This window comes from Tachysurus vachellii, chromosome 25 (genome assembly GCF_030014155.1).
Source record: "Tachysurus vachellii isolate PV-2020 chromosome 25, HZAU_Pvac_v1, whole genome shotgun sequence".
NCBI classification, from domain to species: Eukaryota; Metazoa; Chordata; class Actinopteri; order Siluriformes; family Bagridae; genus Tachysurus; species Tachysurus vachellii.
The window spans coordinates 10,682,638-10,707,410 of record NC_083484.1 but is presented as its reverse complement, the minus strand read 5'-3'; the positions used below and the strand labels follow the sequence as shown (position 1 = coordinate 10,707,410).

General features: G+C 37.8%; 1 protein-coding gene across 1 annotated transcript; it reads right to left on the bottom strand.

The window, feature by feature from the left end:
- Positions 1-2,827: 2,827 nt before the first annotated feature.
- Positions 2,828-24,773, bottom strand: tmem145 (transmembrane protein 145). The gene is made up of 15 exons (XM_060861758.1): positions 24,614-24,773; positions 16,849-16,923; positions 16,327-16,404; positions 15,987-16,073; positions 14,782-14,883; positions 12,983-13,067; positions 12,627-12,698; positions 11,659-11,727; positions 11,375-11,455; positions 10,441-10,519; positions 8,720-8,813; positions 6,158-6,330; positions 5,884-6,004; positions 4,425-4,610; positions 2,828-4,079 (listed from the first exon to the last, which is right to left on the bottom strand). Exons 1-15 carry the CDS (start codon positions 24,707-24,709, stop codon positions 3,858-3,860), a joined length of 1,620 nt encoding a protein of 539 aa, XP_060717741.1. The 5' UTR covers positions 24,710-24,773; the 3' UTR covers positions 2,828-3,857.

Sequence of the window (24,773 nt, the reverse complement as noted above, 5' to 3'; positions counted from 1 at the left end):
GATATTTTGGATGTTGTGATTTGCTGAAATATATAAAATGCCGCTTCTTTGTTAAAGTGCTTTCTGTTAGTTTTCTTAACACGTGGCTGTGTTTTGCTGGCCTCTGCGGTTATAGATAAGAAATTAAAAGCATGAAATTGTTAATAGATTGCAAAATTAAATTCGATAAAATAAGCTTACATTACACCAATGCACACTGATGTTATCATATGGCTACAACATGGAGCAGCTTCTTCATTAGGTACTAGAAATTAGCATAGCCAAGCTACAAGAAATAGAAAAGCCAAGAGTGCTTTCACTGTCCTGCCTTATTTTGTAATTAGTTTATATGTTTTTCAGATGATTATCACTAAAGGTGTTACTTAACGAGGATGATTATTTAACTTTCATGCAGCTAAGAACGCTGACTTGCTAACACCAACAGTGAGAGCTGAAAAACCCATGAGAGATCAAACCCATTTGCTGCTATAAGAATGATCAGTATCAGACGGGCCACACTTTCTTTATAATGATAATATGCATTGATGAGCTTTTTTTTTCAGCTGACTGTTACTACCAGTGTTACCTAGTTAACTACAGTACAAGGTAGTTAGCAAGCATTACATTACATATAGTTCTATCATGGCAGGTCATCATATTACTAGCTACCTAATTCACACATTCAAACTGCTCAGTGCAGATTGTCCAGTTCTGACAAGCAACTTCATCTAAAAATCAATGATTTAATTTAACTTTAATGTTTGTTATTTTGGATTTTTGGATATTTCGGAACAGTCGATATGTTTACATGTGCCCATGTTCATCAGTCTGAATGATTCAATCTGACTGGGTTCAAAACCCCAGCACTGACAAGCTACCATTGTTGGGCCCTTGAGCAAGGCCCTTAACCCTCTCTACTCCAGGGGCCCTGTATCATGGCTGACCCAGTGCTCTGACCCCAACCTCCAAAGTTGGGATATGCAAAGAAAAAGAATTTCGCTGTGCTTTAATGTACATGTGACAAAAAAGGCTTCCATGAACTAGTGAGTCTTTGGCCTTGAATCATGCAAATCTATTACTACTTGAGTGAATGATTAAAGAAACCGGTTTTTGTTGTCATTTTTGTTTCATTTGTCACAGAATTTTGGAAGTATGTTTGGCTTACTATCTTCTACGAGCGGTGAGTTTTAAGATGCTTTGCCTCACTGTAAAACTCACCGCTCGTAGAAGATAGTAAGCCATTCTTGGTCTCAATCATCAGTGAACACCAATTACACTAGGTCTCTGTGGTACTTTAGGGGCAAAAGCATTCACTGCTTTGTAGGTCATTAGTAATACTTTATATTTATAGTGTAGTTCTAGTTGTAGTAAGACTCTGGATGAGGTGCTGTATAGTAACAGGACCTAGTGTTCAGAGGTTGCATCCTGCTCAGCTACAAGACCCCTTTTGGGCTAAATAAACATTTCTGCAATCAAATGTCCCTGAATGTGTAGCTGAGGGTCTGTGCTGGATGAGACAGTTCACATTATATAGTTATGGTGGCTCTTCGATTCGGTGAGTTATTGCTTTTCTAATGTGCGTGAATTAATTACAGTCATTTACAGTAAATACAAGCTCAGAATCAGAATAATCACAAATTGGAATAGGCGAACGAATACTAGCCATATACCCAATACTGATACCAATAATATATCACAGTAGAGACAGAGTGTAGTGTTTAGACATTATAAGAGGTGACACCAACTACATGTGGTCTTTGAGGACAACAACCTCCTCATCAATACACAATTGTCAGAATTTATAATCACACCCTCCAGTGTCACCCAAATGAGGATGAGGTTCCCTTTTGGGTCTGGTTTCTATCAAGGTTTCTTCCTTTTCCATCTAAGGGAGTTTTTCCTCACCACAGTCATCTCAGGCTTCTTCATTGAGGATAAATACAAACACATTTAAATATAAGTCTAATATTAATCTTGAACTTTTGCATAATATTAATCTTTGTATAATATTAAACCTTTGGAAAAATCTGCTTTGAGACAATGTCCATTGTTAAAAGTGCCATACAAACAAATTTGAATCGAATCGAATGGAACTGAGTTTGTTCTTGTAATTTCCTTTGGCCGTTCCACTTACTTACTTCCACTTACTTACTTCCAGTATACTTACTTACTTACTGTGGTTGGAATCCAGAGAAACCCACATGAATGCAGGACAAAATATGCCAAACTCCATGCAGACAGTAACCTGAGCTCATGATCAGACCAGACACCCTGGAGATGTTATGAACGTTGCACATATTTACAGTAAAAAGTTCAAATACGTAGCAGTGGGAAATTTTACATCATAGTTAGATCAGAGTTCATCACAGAGCGGTATTTCACTAGTAGGCTATAGACTACATAGTGTTTACCTGAAAGCTTAAACTTACCGTATAAGCTGTGAATATAAATGATAGTTGTAAGCTGGCAACTTAAATATAATAATATAATATTGTATATTCTATTTATAATTTAATAATAAATCAATATGGTATAATGCATTCCTCCAGTTTATATTCATACAGTATTGAGAAAGTGTAAAACCTTTTGCTTTTAAAACAGTACATTGTATGTTGTTTAAAGTTTTAAAACCACTAGCAAACTATTTATAATGACACACAATATAATACAATATTAAGAAGCATGACAACAATAAACAAATAACTTTCTATTTAAAATATAAGGATAAGGATTTCTCCAGTGCAATCGGTTTGAATAAGAGATATGAACATTCTTGTCCTTAAATAATACAGGATACATAGATACAAGATACATAAATATTTTTTTTTAATTAAAATCTGCTGTGAAACTGAAAATGTGCCATCGTCTCAGTTAAAGGAGAGTTATGTCACTATGCCAAAGAACCTCCCCAATAACCATGTGCTGAATTGTCTGACATGCAGTACATATATATCTCATTCTCTATTACAGAAAAAAAGGACATTCACATATGTAATGTAGCCTATTAAAATTATGAATGAATACTTTTAAATCGTATGCTTGAACCTTTTTATTTTATTTTATTTTTACTATTCCTAATTTACCTTTTCTTACCCTAAGGATTTGAACTGGGAGCTGGTCCTATTGTGGGCTTATAATAATACTAAACTAATAATAAATTTCGAATTTACTTTCGTTTACAAGCAACATGCACAACACAAACACTAAAGGCAATTATTGCATGTACTGAACTAGATAAATATTTTAGGAGGAAAGAATGAATATTTCTTCCCTTTTGTAAGCAGATCTTAGTCGAAAGTTCATAAAAAGATCCATTTTTTTGGATCCAAATTAAAGATCGTCATATATAAAATGTACAACAAACGAACTGAAACGTGAGATTATTCAGTGAATTGTAGCTTTTTTTTTTTTGTTGAACATTTCAGTTCAAATAAAATGGCATGACAATGCACATATTAACAGCACCACTTGTAAAATAAGTGTGTAAACAAAAAAACAAAAAAAGTGACCTTTTTACACTTAAAAAAATCGTACACTTCTATACATGTACACATAAAATATCTGTATCTTAAAACTGCATACTGAATATCTTACATTCGTAATATAGTGTGCTGTGCTATTCGTAATATATATACAATCAAAATGTCCCCTAGGGAGTCACTTCAATCTGTCTGAAATATTTATTGCTTATAGTTTAGCACTTCATATCTCCTCCTAACATCTCTGCTGCAAATCCTGTTGCACATCCCACACGACTTTTGTCAACTTTTGTCACTTCTTTTCCATAAATCATTTAGACAATATTCTACCTTTGAAAAGCAAACTTGGATGAGCTCGACCTCAGTTGTCGCTTCCTCCAAAGACCTAAAGCTACTTCGCTATGCTTGAGAGACTGTTCTGCCCTGCATGCTGAAATATTCAGTAAAATGAGAGGAAAGCCTTGGAGGGGGCGATAGAGCAGAGCTGGCTGGTGCCATTGCAGGACTAAATGTTGTTGAAAAGTCAACCGGTGATGACGTAGTGATGATTTTCTGCTCAGAGTTCACAGCCATTTCTTGTCCCTTAAATCCCATGGCATCATTGATATTTTTCACAGAAACCTGTTGATCAGGGGAAAAAAAAGAATTACATACAACAAAAATAATATCTTAAATAAATATCGTTCATGAAAATATTATTATTGGCAATGCATTAAAAAATGGACTAGGAGTAGAAAACTGACAAAAGATTTCTGCTTTAATGAAATAATGTAATTATTTTTAAACATAAGATAAGAATTGCTTTATTAGAGTCAGGCCTGCCTCACTGCCTCTAAGAGTTACAGACAGAGACTACGAGTGAAGGTTACTGTAATCTTCTCCTGAAACTGCAGAAATTGTCCTCATAGAGCCTGTTCTACCAATGTTGCAATACTTTGGGTTGTTTTTCTTTCTTTTTTTACTCACTGACTGGATGGAGAAGAGTTCAGTGAAGTTAGGCTGAGAGTCTCCCAAAAAGGAGCTGTTCCCGTAGGCATGGTGAGGGAAGCTCTCTGCCCCCATCTCTTTAGGACTTGACAGCAGTATACCAATTTGAGATGTTCGCACATGATAAGGGAAATTTTTATTAGCTGCTGATGGACGTGTGATGACCTGTAGGAGAATTATTGATAAATAATAAGGGATAGACAGAAAAAGCAATTTTAAACGTGTACAATTCTCTAAATCGGATGAGAAGTGTGTCGTTTCAAATGTAATGTAAAGAGTTAAACATGGTTTAAAAAGAATTTCCAATACTACATTGTTAAAGCGTTACAGTGTTAAAAATGACACCCAACTGGGGTACGTTTTAGCTGCTACTGCACGTTGCCTAACAAGTGGATTCACATTCAAAATAAAAGAATATCGATAGCTTACACCAAGCTGATCCAAAAACACATCATGGAAACCATAGAAATACACAATATTCCATTAAAAACAAAAAAAAAACAAAAAACAAACAAAACAAGTGTCTAAACCATGTCTACAAAACAGAAGAAAAGATTCAGGGAACAAACATGTGATTGACGTTGGGCAGGACTAAAACAGAACAAAAGTATAAAGCACTATATGCCTTTTCAAAGCGTGAAACTGAGACTAGAATAGTGGAATTAGATGCCTAGGCAAAAGTGCCAAATGTTGCAGGACATCCACAGTCATCATCAACGGAGGTGTGATGACCTCCATTCGCAAGACACTCTTGTGTGTAAGGCAAAGAAATGGAATTGCGTTTCTGGTTCTGGATGGTGAAGGAGGTGTAGTGCACGGGATTATGAGGTTAGCATTCAAGGTGCTAAAGAAGTTCGACTTTAAGTAGACAGTAGATAGTCCAGACTTAGTGACAGACACGGACAGGAAGTCTTACAAAAGTAAAAGTTTTCTCTTCAACCCTTCCCTGAAACATCAGCTCTATGCAGTGATGAAAGCGACTGGTATCCAAGGTGAGTACCTGGAATATATACTTGGGTTGATGCTCTGGTTTGTATTTCCTGGATCCCTTAATTCCATATGATAATCAAACATAATGAAGCCCTCATAAACAGTCCCAGCTCTCACTGTTGTACCTAAATGGCTGTGGCCCAACTTCTTGCCTGACCCAAATACTACAAATATTTCATTTATTCATTCAAGTGTGTAAAAGTATTTACATTTACAGCATTTGGAGGATGCTCTTATCCAGAGAGACTTACATTTATATATGTATTTGTATAACTTAGAGGTTAAGGGCCACACTCAAGTGCCCAGCAGTGGCAGTGTCGTGGTCCTGGGATTTGAACTCACAACCTGCCAACCATCAGACTGAACTACTGAGCTACCACTTCTCTGTCCCACTACCCAAGAATTTAGTGATTTTAGAGAGATATCATTTTTTGTACAAAAAACTTACTAAAAAGACAGAGTGGGCATAGAGGTGGATGCCGAGCTGAATCCCATTGACAATCTTCTCCCGAGCCCATCGAGATATACCAAAGTTGGCTATAAGAGCCATGACGGGCACAGCAAAAAACCTGCCAGAAAAATAATAGTATTCAGTAGAATAACATTATAATAAATTTCTAATATAAAGACAAAGGTCAGATATTATGTTCTGTTCATGTATGATTTCAACACTGAAGGTACACAATATTCTAACGATTATGAAAAATTTCTTTTCCACTCACCAGAGAGTGTACGCAGCAAAAAAAGGGATGTAGAATGGCTGTTTCTCTGGGTAATGCTTAAGAGACACCAGTACAGCATAGCAAAACCACACATATGCCAGCAGTTGGAGGCTCATCAACCCATATCCAGCAGGACTGTCATACGCATACAGGACTTCACCTGGGTCAAAAAACTACACATACATAATTATAACATAAACTTCACATAAACATAAACTGTCAAAGTCAGTTATCTAAAAGATGTTTTATAGACTAAAAACAAAATGCCTGTTATTTGAAAGGTTGGAGATCAGCATAATGCAATTTCCAAGAAGCTTCCGCTAGATAAAGCAAGTTATTAATTGTCATACACAATAAATAACACTTACATTAGTGTAAGCTGTACCTATCTGCATTATGATGCTGTGCCAAAGTGTCAGTTTGGCTCATTGAAGCTTTTCCCCACTAAAACCTTTCTGCTTTCTGCAGTGTTTCTGTACAGTGGCGGATCAAACAGTTATGGCTCTGGATTGTTGCTCAGAAGGTCGGAACTTGCCAAGCTGCCACTGTTGGGCCGTTGTGCAAAGCTCTCAACCCCCTCTGCTCCAGGGATGCTGTATCGAGGCTGACCCTGTGCTCGGACCCCAACTTTCTAATTTGGGTTATGCAAAAAAAGGATTTCACTGTGCTGTAAAGTATGTGTGACAAATAAAGGTTTCTTCTTCTTCTTCTTCTTCTTCTTCTTCTTCTTCTAATATTCACACTGGCATTATGCTACTGTCACCAAGTCTCAGGAATAAGCATGAGGCTTTAGTACACTATATGACACACGGATATTGACACCTCTCCATCTCACTGATATGTGCTTTTTGAACATCCTATTCCTGATATAGTGTATTCTTCACAGTATTAGCATTAGTAAGGTCAGGCTTTGATGTTTAGTTAAAGAAACCTAGCATGCATTTGGAATTCCAGTTAATCCCAAAGGTGTTCGGTGGGGTTGTGGACAGGGATCCTGATCAATCCAAACTTAACAATCCAAGCATAGCATGGCATCTTCCTCGAGCTCCCTTTGCATGTTGGAACAGGCCTGGGCCTCTTAGTTCCCATGAATGGAATACAAATACAAGTGTTTGCTTCATACTTTGTGGCAACGCTTTGGGGAAGAATCACATATGCATATGATGGCGAGAAACCTTTGGCCATATAGTGCATCTATTCAAAACATCTTTACAGAAATCTGGGACTAGATCTGTAATGAGCATGGCAAAAGTAAAGCGCAGCAAAAACTCCCTGGAGAAGAGCTTTCTCTTCAGAATGCTATTGGATAATAGATTTTAATAAGTACAGTAAGTCACAACTCACAGAGAAAAGGCAAACAGTACTGATTGTCAAAAAATATACAGACTATGAGAATAATATAGGTTAGAAGAACTGCAGATGTAGATGCATATAATTATAGCAGCAGTTCTTGGAAAGTATAAAAGTTTGGGGCACCTGAAAAATGAAATATATATTCAGCTGGAAAACGAATCATTAATGCAGATATCTTAAAGCCGCAGAAGCAAAGAACAAATTGTTGTGTTTCAGTTTCCACTGTATATGAATAGTGTTATTTGTGTTTAACTCATTAAGCTCATAGGAGCTGTTGGTGGGTCCTGACATAATCAGTCTAAGTATATATTGAGTCACATGAAGGATAGTTCATTAATAACAGTAAAAGATTGATAATAATGGAATAATAATCCAAGTAAACTGATAATTCATTTTTTTGCACTAAATTCTAAACTGTGACTTCAAGCATTTATTATTGGACAGTGAGCCACAGACACTTCAGGGACACAGCACCACGATTTGTGAAATTGGTGAAATCTTTACCCTTCTGAGTTTAATTCAGAAAGCTTTGGAGTTCAAACCATACAGTACATGCACATTTAAATTGACAGCATTTGGCACATGCCCTTATCCAGAGCAATGTACAAAAGTGCTTTGAAGCCTCCATCAATGAAAACATCAATACTGGTTCACTAGTTCATAGACCGTCAGCCTAAAAACCCTGTTGGAAGGAATTATAGCTTTAAAAAAAATATATATAAATATAAATAAACAAACAGGGAAAATAAAATCTAGTTTAAGTGTTTCAGGAAGAGGTAGGTCTTTACCCATCATTTGAAGATAGTCATCAGCTGCATCCTCAGATAATTTTCTGCTCACTATGGCTGTCAAACCTGGATATTTGAGCTACACTAGCTTTCTTCACAGAAAGAAGCAGTCTGGATGTTTTTTTCACAACAATTCACACTAGCGAACTCTTGAGACTCTTGAAATTTTTACCTTACAATATTACCTGTGTGCAATATGTCTGTTAGCATAACTACTTACTCATGGTCTCTTTTTCTTCTTTGTATTTATACACTGTGTTGTGTACAGTATATACTGTATACTATATTATGTCTTTATTTTTATTTACTTAATTTATATGCATAAATCTCAAGATGTTATGCTCTTTGTTTGCATACATTTTTCTGGTGTTCACACTCTCCATTGTTTAAACTTAATGGTATATAAAAATATAATTATTACCTCAGCTTCATATATGAAGAGGATGATGTAGGTAATTGTATAGATGGTCATGTAGATTGACAGCTTGATAGAGCCACTGTGACTTATTCTTGCTCTAAATGGCAAACAGAGATTCAGTTACTTTGTGTATTTCAGAGTCTTTACAGAACAGGATGTTACTGCAAGAATGAATATGAGGTTACTTTGTCCAGTGTATCAACACCAGTCTCTTGTAATAAGACAATTTAATTTTAGACAATTTGTGACACTAATAAATGGACGGATGGATAAGATGGATAAATGCCATATTAAACAATTCCACATATCCTGCTTTAGTCACAAAAGAAAGACAAATGATGTCCATGCTAGCCCACACGTGTGTGTAAGTAGAAAATATCTTATACTTTGTTACAGTCAGCTCCAGAATTACTGGCAGCATTGGCAAAGAAAGCCTTTCATTTTATTTAAAATATAAAAATACAGTATTTTATTAACAATCTCTCATACAATTCTTGGTAACCTTGTGATTAGTCCATTCCCCTCACCTCCCTTTGCCAACACAACTGCACCTCAATACAGCTCCACTTCAGATCCTCCAGAGTATTCATTTTGGATTGTTGCCCTCAAGGAAAATTCAACCACACCCAATTTTTAGCTTCTTGACAGTTACGGCCAGATTTTCACTTAAAAAGGTTGCCTCTCTAACCTGTCTCTTCACTGTGCATGTGGAAAAATACACTTGTGGCCTTCAAACTAGATTAACTACTGTACAGCTACAACTATTTTAAACCTCTTAATTATTGCTATAAGGGTAGACATAAGCTAATTTATTACCAAGCTAATTATCCAAAATTATCATCCATAGAAATTACTTTCACCACATTTACCAATAATTATAGAGCTGAATGTAAATGTTTTTTGCAGTAAAAGGAATCATATGAATGGGCTGATTGCACACTTCCCTATTTTCCCTAGAATTAATCCAGTGTTTCTTTTTTCTCAGAAAATGTAGATATCTTTTCTTTTCTTTTCACTCAGTACATAGCTAGCTAATTACTTGTTTTCATATTTGTTCTGTGGCAAGTAATTTAAATAAAATAAAAATATTAATGAAGTTATTTGTAATAATATACTGATCATTACCTAAACATCCGCAAAAATGGGACTAAAATTCTGTACATACAGTATGAAATTTTGAAATGTCAGTATGTTCTCGTTATATCAAATATCTCTTCTAGTAAACTGTAGAAAGTCATAGTTTGCCTTATCCTTGGTGATTTACTCAAAACAAACATATTATCTATCTCTCTCTCTCTCTCTCTCTCTCTCTCTCTCTCTCTCTGTATATATATATATATATATATATATATATATATATATATATATATATATATATATATATATATATATATATATATATACAATTGAACATTAAAGCTGTTCAATATATAAATATATACTTTCCTTTTGACCCTTTGTGGCTACAGACCTTCAAATTAGCTCAACTAGCTGATTCAAGAATAAAGCTGTTCGAATTTTCTGCTGTTTGTTCATTTCAATGGTGCATTTGCAGACTTTCATGTTGCCACAAATGTGAGAGCAGCACTATTTAAAAATGGAAAAAAAATTTATTGTAGCACTAAATTAAATGAAAAGGACTGGATGGCCTTGAGGTTGTGGCTCTGCTGACTCAGACGATGCTAGTATCTAGCACACAATATGATAAACATGAGACTTATTACCTTGTGACCGTGAAGCCTTTCCCTAAGAGAATCAGCATCAGGAGGAAGATCAGGAAACTCACAGAAAAGAGCAATTTTCCTAGAGTGGATAAAGAGAGAAAGAGAGAGAGAGAGGGAGAGAGAGAGAGAGAGAGAGAAGATCAGTTTAGGTTATAAAGTTTGTGCTTTGCTCTTACAGTAGATGCTTGTTTTGTACAGCTCTTCATGTTTCCATAACTAATGGACTCTAATATTTGCTTGTAAAACTTTATAATGAGAAAATACCACAATTTACATTTTTCTAGGGCTAAAGGTGTGTTTTAGTGCAAAATCGGAATCATTGTATATAAAGTAAAGTAAAGCAACAAAAGTTTGTAAGTAAATTTAAATCTTTATTGTAGTCTGATTTAGCAAGTAAGCAATTTTAAAAAAATAAGTAAAGTCAGTAAGTAGTATGTAGGTAAAAAAAAACAATTAGGTATGCAAAGTAGGCAAATACATAAAAGTAAGATAATAAGATAGGTAATTTAGTGAGTAAAAAACAATGATGTAATTTAGTTAAAGAAGTAAGTAAGCATAGTTATTAAGTAAATAACAACAAACAATAAATAAAGTAGTCAGAAATTTAGTAGGTTAGAAAGTAAATTGTAATTATGTGAAGAAAATAAAACTTACTAAATAAATAAGAAAGTTAGAAAACATCTTCAGCTGTATGGACATAAGCTCCTGCCATATGTACAGAACATAACCACATATACATCTAATATACATGAAACACAACCTTTTATAAAAGTTTTACAGTAAAAGGAAGCATTCGGAAGGCTACGGCAGGTTAGAGATCTGGATCTGGATTTCTACTTTTAATGATTAAAATCCATGTCCAGTTTTAATCCAGACAAAATTCTAAATAGATTATTCAAACTCTTAAATGTTCTAGTAATATTGACTCACTCACCAAGTATCTTTAGACACCCATTTCCCACTCCATCTCTGGCATAAAGACCCCAGAAGATACATAAGAAGAGCAAACTGAGAACTGGGGGAGAAAAGACAGAATGGGATTAAATGCTAATTTAGCAATTTAGCACAAAAAGAGAAGACAGTGAGAATTCAGTGATGGAGGAACGATGGCTAAGGCTAAGATTAGGATTATATTTATGTCCATATACAGTATAGCAGCAATCATATGTAGTGAGATGACTAGCACAACAGCATGAGTTACTGCTCTCTTGTCCTCACCCTCTACTCCAGCTGCTGTCATAAACATCTTATATGTGGTATGGAGCAGCTGTCTTCCTTTTAGGTTATCTAAAAGAAATACAGAGCGAGGGAAAGAAACTTAGGCACAGACACATAAAACACACCCACACTTCCTTTCCAAACCTTATAAAATTTTTCTGTTTATCTGGAATTATAGTCTGATCGTGTTTTTTCTTCTTCTTAAAGTTATACGATTACATCTGAGGATTCAGTGTGAGCCTCCAATGAAAGGAATAAAACATGGCAGGATGTGTAATTAGAGGAAAATAATCTACGGTGGAGTAAGTGGATAATTTTCTAATCACAACACATTGAATTATTACTATTCCTCTGATACCACAACATTTTGCCTAATTATATTCCCTTTTTATTATTTATTAAAGAACAAGAAGTTATGCTTTTTAACATTGGTTGCATTTAATGATGTGGAACTGATGTTAAATATTTGTTCCCTTATCATTATCTTTTTTTTTTTCTCTGTTAAAGTTAATAAGGGCAAAAAAAAAACTATGCAAAGTGCAAAGTTATTGTTGCTGAAAATACACCCTGTGGTGAAAACTTAGTAACCCTCAATATGTTAAACAAATATTGTTTACATCCCATAAACTTTAATCAAATGTATTGCAACAAAAACCTTTACCATATCGACAATAATACGTTTTTCTTTGTTAAATATCCTTTTTTTTTTTAAACTCTACGGCCATCCGCAATCCAAGTCCCTATGCATGACCCTATGTTACCATAGGAACGCAAACAGATCAACACGAGCGCATTTACATAAATCTGTGATTTGAATTACAGCGAGCACTTCTGTCAGATCTGCTGTTTGTTCTCACTAATCAGATGCAAACAGAGTGCTGTTGTATAATGAGAGATATTTGTATCCAAAACAATACAAGGTCGCTCCGTTTCATGCAGTCATTAATGTCTCATTAAAATGGACTCACATGCAAAATAGCAGGAGAGAGAAAATACACTGGCAAATATAACCAAGAAGGTGATGTCCGTTTCCAGAATTCCTGACACAGACCAAAGAAAGGGTACAAGAACAAGACTGAGTGAAGGAAATCATTTCACCCAGTATGTACTCTGCTTAATCCAAATCAAGTATTATACATGAAACATATACATAATACTTTAGCTCTGATTTAATTTCATAAATTCTTCAATTTAATAACATCAGAGCAAAATATAAAAGCTAACTTGAACTATTCCAGATACGTCTCAGGATAAATCTTGTTTCATTTCATAACACTGTCTATAAATCTTCTCTAACATGCAAACCCCCTTCTGTAGGTCTCACCAAACTCGTCTGCAGAAAAATGTTGTTTCCAGAAAGACTGCCCATTAGTTAGCTTCATCTCATACTCCAGCTGTAACCCTCCACCCTGTGAGTGTGTGAGAAACAGGAAATACATAGGGACAAATATTCACAACACAAAGTGCTCATGTATATAGGACTTCAAAGCATCAGAGCTTGAGTTCTTTGGTGTATTAGAGGCAAGCTTGAAGAAAGTAGACCTGCTTTGATTTAATTTAGTAGGAAGTCCTCCTTTTGCTTTATCAAAAGGGTAAAGAGCAGGAAGCATATGCTGTCAAGTTCAGTGTGGCTAGCGATGGCGTGAGGCTGAGGGACCGGATAAAAGACAGCCAGGAATCAAAGGCTAGAACAGAAACCTTTCGAGTTGGGAATAACTGAAAAAATCTGTTTCTCTTCTTTTATGTTTTGCCTTTGTAAACTTACATGACGCATTAGCACAATGGCGCAAAGATTTCATCTGATTTCAATCAGGTCTACGTGTGTAAACCATATAGGAATTGCATCCCTTTATCGGATGCCAAACAACAGATATTAAAACACATCCCTGTCCAATCTTGGGGCTCCTGAGTGGAAAAGAGTTTCTAGCAGTGCAAGAGCATTCTCTGATGGCATACACTATGAATCACAGCAACACTAGCCAAACATGGGGTCTGTTAGCTCCTGTATGTTGAAGGGAGGGGATAGCATTTTCCTGCAAATGTGTTCCGCTACCCTGTAAAGCAATATGGAGTTTGCTCTTAAAATAAATGCAAGACAATCCTAACAGAAGGTGTCCTACATTGGGAAAGTGACCATGGAAGAAGGTGTAATGGAAGAAGGTGGCCTGGTCTGATGAATCATGTTTTCCTTTTATCATATGGATGGCTGGCTGCATGTGTGGGTCAATTACCTGGGGAAAAGATGGGACCAGGGGAGTACACATGGAGCCTGGAGTCTGTCACAGGGGACTACACATGAATTTTGGAGTCTGTCTTTGCAGACTACACATGGAGCCTGGTGTCTGTCTCAGGGGACTACACATGGAGCCTTGAGTCTGTCTCAGGGGACTACACATGGAGCCTTGAGTCTGTCTCAGGGGACTACACATGGAGCCTTGAGTCTGTCTCAGGGGACTACACATGGAGCCTTGAGTCTGTCTCAGGGGACTACACATGGAGCCTTGAGTCTGTCTCAGGGGACTACACATGGAGCCTTGAGTCTGTCTCAGGGGACTACACATGGAGCCTTGAGTCTGTCTCAGGGGACTACACATGGAGCCTTGAGTCTGTCTCAGGGGACTACACATGGAGCCTTGAGTCTGTCTCAGGGGACTACACATGGAGCCTGGAGTCTGTCTCAGGGGACTACACATGGAGCCTGGAGTCTGTCTCAGGGGACTACACATGGAGCCTGGTGTCTGTCCCAGGGGACTACACATGGAGCCTGGAGTCTGTCTCAGGGGACTAGATATGTAGCCTGGAGTCTGCCTCAGGGGACTACACATGGATTTTGGAGTCTTTCTCAGTGGACTACACATGGAGCCTTTAGTCTGTCTCAGCTCACTACACATGTCTTTGTACTGGGGATGAAACTAGAGTACCTGGAGGAAAACTCTGAAGCACAGGGAGTAAATACAAACTTTTTTGTACACACCACTAAGCTACCCTTCTCCATCAAATATTTATATACTTATCTATAATTATCTATATACCTATATATATATCTATAGCCAGTATATTTCACATGGTTCATTTGAGGAAACAGTATTTTTAGTATGTTAGAAAAGCTAAATTAACACTCACCCCACACTTGCTGAGTACAATATACCACCACCTCTCTCTGACTGAACGAAAGCTACGCCCTCCGACACAGCTGAGAATTTCTTCACCATCCTCTTCTTCAACCTGAAATGCAAATAATTACAGACAACCTCACACCTTTCAAAAAAAAAAAAAAAACAGTGTAAATATCTTATAATAATAATAGCGCTGAGTCTTTCCGTGTAATGTCTAAAAAGGTTAGAGATATTTACAGTGGGATTTTGGTCTACTCTTTCATTCAGAACAGTTTAAGGTTCTTTATATTCTCAGGTTTGTGCATGTGGACGTCCTTCTTTAACTCAGGTCACAGTTGTCAGTTTGGGTCAAACACAGAGACTGGCATGGTCAGAGCAAAACATTGAATTTGTGCTTGAAATTTCTGTGTTGTTCTGGAGGTTTGGATCATAATTATATAGAAAGCTCTATCTATGGTCAAGACTGAACCTTCTGCAGATGCAACCAAACTTTGGATTGAAATATTTGTGTATTTATATTATTTGCCCAGGTTAACCCCCATCTGTCTCTTTTCTTTTGGTGTTTCTTGTATTTCCTCATAGATAAAAAGATGAAAAAGTGTCAGGAACTTTTGGGACTATTCTCTGCCACACCACCAGAGTGGGTGCTCATTCAAGGTCATGTGTTTTCCCACCTACGTCTTCTTATCCCTCATCCGTTCCTCTATTTATACCTGCCCTGTTGTATCAGTCTTTGTTCGCCATTGTTGTATGTCACGCTTCGCTTTGTGTGCCATTGTGTCATTGTGTAGTGTTTATGTGGTAGTGGTTAAGGTGGGCTACCAATTGGAAGGTTGTGAGTTCGATTCCTATGTCCACCAAGCTGCCACTGCTAGGCCCCTGAGCAAGGCCCTTAACCATCAATTGCTCAGTTGTATAAAAATGTAGTTGCTCTGGATAAGGGTGTCTGCTAAATGCTGTAAATCTATGGTTATGTTGCACATGAATAAAAATGATGGAGAACGTCCTGCGTTTGCATCTGACGTGACAAAAAATTTTTCAGGAAGTATTTTGTAAAAATTAAAACGTAATGTTACTTACAATTTACTGTTCAGCAGTAATTTTTCTAAATTATTTTGTATAACGTTCTTACACTACTAATATTTTTTGCTTATTTTTAAGAAGGGTGCTAATACTTTGGAGGCTATTGGAAGTGAATCTCTGGTTTCTTACCACACATCCAGACCAGGTGTAGTGAGTGGTAAGGTTAATGACTTGATTATTTTCAGGCCTTAGGACTGCCTCTTTCTGATAGCAGTTCTGCAAAACATCAACATACATCATTTGTATTTATAGCTCTTGTCTTGTCAATAAACAGATATGACAAAATCCATAAAACATTTTCACTTGTGTGAAATTTGACACACTTGGAGCACTTGAAGACTAGCATCTAGATTTTAATTTAGGAAGCAATACAGCACTATATTTTGCTTAAGTCTCATTTAAAATGAATCCCGCCATGCATACAGCATACAACAAACCTACACGCGTACACTGTCGCTGTTCAACTCACCTTGTCTGGCCTTTTGTATACAGCTGGCCACTGTGAGCTTTCATCGAAGTAGAGCAATATGTTCTGACAGCAGCGTGACTGAGGAGAAAACAGCATTGGGGAAAGAGACATGTAGACATTCTGAGAGCCAAACATGATATACTGCCTAAATATGCCAAGTAGATTACAAAAAGAAAGGTCAGTGAGAAACTGAGTGAAAGAAATAAAGGAAATAATGCACTGTTGCACTGATTAGCATTTCTACTTATGCTATCCCTTTAATTTAGTCAGTTTTTTTATAGGCTGACTGGCAAAACAGCACAACTTAGTATAAGAACCTGGATAATCAGCAAGGCTATAGACTATGTAGTGATACTGCATCTTGGATATTACATCACTGCAGCATCAGTGCCACGTTAAGATATTGTTAATATGGTGGGAAAAAGTTTAAAGAAGTAAAGATTATGTACAGTTTGGGAAACTGTACATGGGATTTGAGACAAAAGACTAAATATTTCTCTTCTATATTGCCAGAAATATCACCTTGGGGTAACGGAACTTGAAGTCCAGTCTGCCAAAATCAGTGAGGAAACAAAACCTTGTCAGAAACACCCAGTCCTGTAAGAAAGAGAGAGGAATTACACTGAGAGAGGCAAAATGAACAAATGATAAATATTTCCTTACCCACTGTAAAATAAAGAAGGATTGAAGGAACTAAGGAAGGAATGAAAAGGTTAGAAAAGAAAGAAAGAAAGAAAGAAAGAAAGAAAGAAAGAAAGAAAAGTGTTACATAAAAAAGAAAGAATGGAAAATAAATAAAGAAAGAAAAAATAAAGGAAAGTGTTACATAAAAAAAAGAAAAAAAAGAAAGAAAGAAAGAAAGAAAGTGTTACATAAAAAAGAAAGAAAGAAAGAAAGAAAGAAAGAAAGAAAGAAAGAAAGAAAGAAAGAAAGAAAGAAAGAAAGAAAAGTGTTACATAAAAAAGAAAGAACGGAAAATAAAGAAAGAAAGAAAAAAAGAAAGGAAAGTGTTACATAAAAAGAAAGAAAGAAAAAGAAAGAAAATAAGAAAGAAACAAAGAAAGAAAGTGTTACATAAAAAAGAAAGAAAGAAAGAAAGAAAGAAAGAAAGAAAGAAAGAAAGAAAGAAAGAAAGAAAGAAAGAAAGAAAGAGAAAGGAAAGAAGTTAAAACAGAAAAGTAAAAGGAAATGAGAGGAAGGGTGGGTGGGTTTGAGGAAGGAAGTAAGGAAGGAAAGAAAAAAGCAAATAAGAAAGGAAGGAAAGAAGGGGAATTGTGCATGTAAAACACACATCTTTATTCAGGAACATTTGATTAAAGTAATGAATAATGAATAACTGAGTTTTCGATGTAAAGCTGTGAATATTGTGTACTTAATGTAATTATCTACTGACTCCACTGTTAAAGAACCCACCATACTTCTTTAATTAAAAGTTGAGCAGTTTCTGAGGCTTAAATGTTCAATATTCTAAAGCTGTGTTGTATAAACCGACAGACTTACACTGATCTCTACAAAGTAAAGCCCAGAGTTTTCCCTAACTCTCTCTTAACAGATCAGTATTTTCTTTTCTCTTCTACAGAAGCAGGCACGTTAGAAAAAGTCATACTCTATCAAAAGAGTTCAAACTCATGCAAACTGTGTTTATTCTGACAAATGAGACTGATTTATAGGGCATTTATTACAAAATAAAATATGATTATGACTTCACAAGCGTTCCTGAGCTCAGAGGCTGAGCTTTACTGAGCATAATATTAATACCTTTACAGTATTGTTTGATGAAGTGCAGACAAGCATACAGAGAGAGAGAGAGAGAGAGAGAGAGAGAGAGGGAGAGGGAGAGAGAGAGAGAGAGAGAGAGAGAGAGAGAGGGAGGGAGAGAGAGAGAGAGGGAGAGAGAGAGAGAGAGAGAGAGAGAGAGAGAGAGAGAGAGAGAGAGAGAGAGAGAGAGAGAGAGAGAGAGAGAGAGAGAGAGAGAGAGAGAGGGAGGGAGAGAGAGAGAGAGAGAGAGAGAGAGAGAGTGAGAGAGAGAGAGAGAGTGAGAGAGAGAGAGTGAGAGAGAGAGAGAGAGAGAGAGAGAGAGAGAGAGGGTTTGAGAGAAAGATATCGTCGTTGTTGGCACTTATCATGTTATGTGGTCCAAGTCACACGTCCCTCACACTTGCCTATGTTTTGGATTTGCAAGATAAATGTACGATTGCTAATATTTATGTAGTCGGACATCAGACAGGACCAGTCATACTAAGAGGAGAACAGATTCAGTAGAAGGCATTGACAATGACTGATGATCCCTATGATCTGTTTAACACATGTTACTGTCTCACAAAAGCACAAAATCACAGTTTTGCTCTGAACATCTCAGTCTCCAGATCTGAACCTTACTAGAAACCCATGGTGTGATTTGTCTACATGCGCAACCCAGAGAAGTGTAAAATGTTCAGGACCAAATTCACTCTAGAAGCATCTTGTACTCTATGACGTTGAATAAAGAGACAGAATACATACACACTGATCTACAGCGCACTCATTCCTAACAGACAGTTGCTTAGGCTCTAATTATTTTGCCTCTGCAAACATCAATAAAAAGACAAAGAGGAAATAAAAAACTGCCCATGTGCTGTAGTTAATAACCAAATAAAAAAGCTAAATATTACAAACGTATAACACTTTAGGCATTATGTGATTTAAGCTAATGGATTTAGGTCTATAGACAACAAATGTTTTGAATAATACATTATTGGGAACCTTTCCTAATTATATGTAGTGCATTTGGTATCAAGAAGACACACAACACTACACTGGTGTCCTGCTGAGGTATTTTTTTTTTTATTTAAAATTATTTTGTTTTTAATTTTTACTAATTTTGCATAATTGTTCTCCCTACCAGGCCAGCAGGAGGATCCGGCGCTTTTACCCCCATGGCCCGCGTTCGAATCCTGAGCGGGAAACCAACCCATTAATCACACTGAGGGGTTAACTCTTAGAGCCAATCCCAAGTCCAGATAAAATGGGAGGGTTGTGTCAGGAAGGGAATCCGGCATGTGCCAAAATCAAATCCTGGGATCAGATGCACCACCGTGGTGACCCCAAACAGGGAACAGCTGAAGGACAACAACAACTAATTTTGTGCAACTGGAGTGTAAAAAAATCCACTACAGATTCTCGCAGCATTTTACATGATGATGTGTACATATGCAAAATTTCAGATTGCAAAAATTTTCTGTATTTTTTTTTTTCCAGCAGTTATAAAGTTCCTCAAAGTTTTGTTTTAGGTAACGTTTGAATTAATCCTCACATCAAAATACATTCCATAATACATTATGGAATACCATGGGATCCCATGGTCCTTAAACCAGGTACTGGTAGCTTTGGCACTGTGTGCAGGTGCCAAGTCCTGTTGGAAAATGAAATCTGCATCTCTATAAAGTTGGTCAGCAGCAGGAAGCATGAAGTACTCTAAAACTTCCTGGTATACAGCTGCGTTGACCTTGGACCTCAGAAAACAAGAAAACACAGTGGACCAACACCAGCAGATGACATGGCACCCCAAACCATCACTGACTGTGGAAACTTTACACTGGACCTCAAGCAACGTGGATTGTGCGCCTCTCCTCTCTTCCTCCAGACTCTGGGACCCTGACCGCTTCTGATGCTGTCTGTGCACTTCATGCTTCCTTGGCACCTGCACAGTGCTAAAGCTACCAGTACCTGGTTTAAGGACCATGGGATCCCTGTTCTTAATTGGCCAGCACACTCACCTGACCTTAACCCCATAGAAAATCTATGGGGTATTGTGAAGAGGAAGATGCGATATGCTAGACCCAACAATGCAGAAGAGCTGAAGGCCACTATCAGAGCAACCTGGGCTCTCATGATACCTGAGCAGTGCCACAGACTGATCGCTCCATGCCACGCCGCATTGCTGCAGTAATTCAGGCAAAAGGAGCCCCAAACTAAGTATTGAGTGCTGTACAAACTCATAATTTTCATGTTCATACTTTTCAGTTGGCCAAGATTTCTAAAAATCCTTTCTTTTTATTGGTCTTAAGTAATATTCTAATGTTCTGAGATACTGAATTTGGGATTTTCCTTAGTTGTCAGTTATAATCATCAAAATTAAAAGAAATAAACATTTGAAATAAATCAGTTTGTGTGTAATGAATGAATATAATATACAAGTTTCACTTTTTGAATGGAATTAGTGAAATAAATCAACTTTTTTGATGATATTCTAATTATATGACCAGCATCTGTAAACATATATTTTTCACATATATTTTATATAGTTTATACTTTTTTATTTATCTACCTCCTTTTGTTTTTATTTTTATCCTTAATTCCATTCCTTTTTATGCTTGAATATCGGACAGATGTAAAAAGCATTTCACTGCATGTCGTACTCTGTATGTATGTGCATGTTTCATTCATTCATCTTCTACCGCTTATCCGAACTTCTCGGGTCACGGGGAGCCTGTGCCTATCTCAGGCGTCATCGGGCATCAAGGCAGGATACACCCTGGACGGAGTGCCAACCCATCAAAGGGCACACACACACTCATTCACTCACTCACACAATCACACACTAGGGACAATTTTCCAGAGATGCCAATCAACCTACCATGCATGTCTTTGGACCGGGGGAGGAAACCGGAGTACCCGGAGGAAACCCCCGAGGCACGGGGAGAACATGCAAACTCCACACACGCAAGGTGGAGGCGGGAATCGAACCCCGACCCTGGAGGTGTGAGGCGAACGTGCTAACCACTAAGCCACCGTGCCCCCTGTATGTGCATGTGACAAATAAAATTTTATTTGATTTGAAATACATTCGCAGTGTGGCTGAGTGCAGAAAGAGGCCACTCCCATTAGGGAATACTGTTACGATGAAGCAGTGTAATAAGTTGCTCTGTAATAATATTTAGGTAGATGATACGTGTCAAAGAAAAACCCATGTGAATACCAGGACCCAAGATTTCCCAGCAGAACATTGGCTAAAGCTTTACACTGCCTTCACCAGCGTACAATGCCAGCTTCCTGCAGTGCATCCTGATGCTGTCTCTTCCTCAGGTAAGTGACACACACACACACACACACTTTTTGATTTTTTTATATCAGTGTTTATTTATTGCTGTGAGTTACACAATACAGTTTTAGAATTTATTAAAGGCAATGCATTTACTATAGCATTAACTCAACACAAATTACCTGTAAGCATCCCTTTTTAAATGTTTGCAAATTCACTCTTTTTAATTGTTTGCCATGTTTTAAATGACCTTTTATTTAAAATGTCTTGCTAAAGATAAGATCGTATTAAAAATGATTTAGTTCATAGTTCTACTTTGCTTCATCTAGATGATCTATTTCAGAAAAGCTTTATAAAAAAAATTCATAATTTATTTGGGACTGATATTTGAAGCAATCTGGATCAGTCATTAAAAGAATTCTGTAGATTAATGCATTTTAATGAAGCTGGAACACTGATTAAACACACACAATTGTCAACAACAACAAAAAAACATGGAGCAAGGGATTTACTTGTACGTTAATGGTTTCAGAGTATTATTTTACAAAGAGAACACACTTTTGTTTGTTTGCTTTTTATTTTTTTAAAGATATAATTTATTGACATACTTTAATTAAGACCCGGACTCTACCGAGCAAGGTGTGAGGCTTCTTCATGAATATTAGATGAGGCTGCTGGACATGGTGCGTAGTCCTCAATTATTTGTTCTTTTCAGCTCACCACAGGTCCAAAATGCAGCTACAGATGCACTCATTTTGAATGACTTCATATGCAAAGTTGAGACTTTTACATTGCTATGTAATGCAAAACACTATGCAGAGACTTTGTCACTTGAGCTAACAACTATTTATACCCTGTTAGGGCATGAGTTTCAAAAGAAGCTCATTATTCTAAAAAGGAGTTCGGATGAATTTAGATCTGGCGACTGGGGAACTCTGAAGTGCACTCAACAGAGCTAGTAATAAATGACTGAAATGGTGCATTGTCATGTGGGAAATACAGCATGCATGTGTTCAGCAACAGTAAACTGAAAGACTGTGGTATTCAAATAATGTTTGTTTAAGGGGCCCAGTGTCAAAAAAACATTCCATAGACCACCACCACCATCTCCACCACCACCTCCACCATCACATCCACCACCACCACCAACTCCACCATCACATCCACCACCACCAACTCCACCATCACCTCCACCACCACCACCAACTCCACCATCACATCCACCACCACCAACTCCACCATCACCTCCACCAAGTCCACCATCACCTCCACCACCACTAACACCTCCACCACCACCAACTCCACCATCACCTCCACCACCACCAAGTCCACTATCACCTCCACCACCACTAACACCTCCACCACCATCACCTCCACCAACACCACCACCACTAACACCTCCACCTCCACCTCCATCACCTCCACCACCAACTCCACCATCACCACCATCAACTCCACCATCACTAACTCCACCATCACCACCACAAACTTTACAATCACCTCCTCCATCACCACCTCCACCAACAAACCCACCATCACCAACTCCACCATCACCACCACCAACTCCACTATCACCTCTACCACCAACAACTCCACCATCACCACCACAAACTCCACCACCACCAACTCCACCATCACCTCCACCACCACCAAGTCCACCATCACCTCCACCACCACCAACTCCACCATCACCTCCACCAACACCACCACCACTAACACCTCCACCATCACCTCCACCACCATCACCTCCACCACCAACTCCACCATCACCACCATCAACTCCACCATCACTAACTCCACCATCACCACCACAAACTCTACAATCACCTCCTCCATCACCACCTCCACCAACAAACCCACCATCACCACCACCAACTCCACAATCACCTCTACCACCAACAACTCCACCATCACCACCACAAACTCCACCACCACCAACTCCACCATCACCTCCACCAACACCACCATCAACTCCACCACCACCATCAACTCCACCAACACCTCCTCCACCATCACCTCCACCAACACCAACTCCACCATCACTGACTGATGTTGCAGAACAAATCAACATTTATCAGACATTAATTTTTGCAAACTCCACTTAAACTGTCCAGCCTGGGTGAAGTCTTTATCAGCTGTACCATCAAATTCTTTTGCGTAGCTTACAGGAGGGGAACCTTATGTACACATCTTCTGCTGTAGCACCATCCACCTTAAGGTGGTCCCTTCAACGTGGTCCCTCTTGATCAAACCACTTTTCTGCTCACCATGATTGTAAAAAGTGGTTCCTGAGTTAGTTTTCCTGTCAGCTCCAACCAATCTGCCAATTCCACTCTTGTGTGAATATCCCAAACCAGCAGATTCTGACTGGCACCCACTACCAACAATAATTCCACAGTCAAAATCTTTCAAATCGCATATTTCATGTAAACCTGAACCAAAGTTCTTGCACTGTATCTACATGTTGTTATGCATTGTCCTGCTGCCACGTGATTGGCTGATTGGATAACTGTATGAATGAGCTCTACAAGTGTTCCTAATAAAGTGCATGCATCTTCAGAAAATGCATATAAACCTATCTAACAAGTCAAGAACACGAGTCTCATGAGGAAGATAAGATTTTATGATAAACAGAACACCTACCATGCGTTCATTGTTATTTGATCAAATCTCATCTATGCATAAAGCCTAAGATCATGTTTTTTTTTTTTTTTATCACGGCTACTTTTGTTTTAAATGCTCTGGCTGGCAACAGAGAGTTTACATCACGTGACCTGCCTTGGAGACGAATCTAAGGCCTTTTCGCGTTCCAGTAGATAACGGGGTTTATTCTAACATCCCTAACGTGTTTCATTGCGTAATTCCAAGCACATGCATGCGAGGTTGGATTATAGAACCAGCTACAGCACATCATTTTACACGCTGTAACATACATATATATTTAAATACCCAAATGGACGACTAGCGTTACGCACACCTGTAACATGGTGTACACTAACATTAAGGCAAGTTGTAACGGCCTAAGAGTCTTTGAATGTGCACGCAATGTGTATGATGCTCTTGACAAAGCCACATTTATCCATCATGCACGCAGACGTGGTTAAACGTACGTAGGCGCGTGCGCAAAAAAAACACGCCAATTATATCTACACTGCAACAGTGGAAGCAGCTGATGGCAAAGGTCTGGATGCGCGCGCGCACACGCGCACACACACACACACACACACACACACACACACACAAAGACATCACCATTCAAATTCTCACCTCTTTGGTGTTCACGACACCCTTGACGTACTTCCCCCAAACAGATACATTGCACAAGATACTCCACAAAATGGCAAGTCCTAGAACTCTATCCATTTTTTTTGCTCTTCACAGGAGTGCGCAGTTTACAGACGAGACGAAGAGCTGCAGTTCACAGAGC

Coding starts and splice junctions, on each gene's coding strand:
- tmem145 (XM_060861758.1), bottom strand. CDS start 24,709: ATGGATAGAGTTCTAGGACTTGCCATTTTGTGGAGTATCTTGTGCAAT. Junction 11,728..12,626: donor TCTCTCCTGCTATTTTGCAT/GTGAGTCCATTT, acceptor TATTTCTTTTAG/ATAACCTAAAAGGAAGACAG. Junction 11,456..11,658: donor GACAGCAGCTGGAGTAGAGG/GTGAGGACAAGA, acceptor TTTCTCCCCCAG/TTCTCAGTTTGCTCTTCTTA.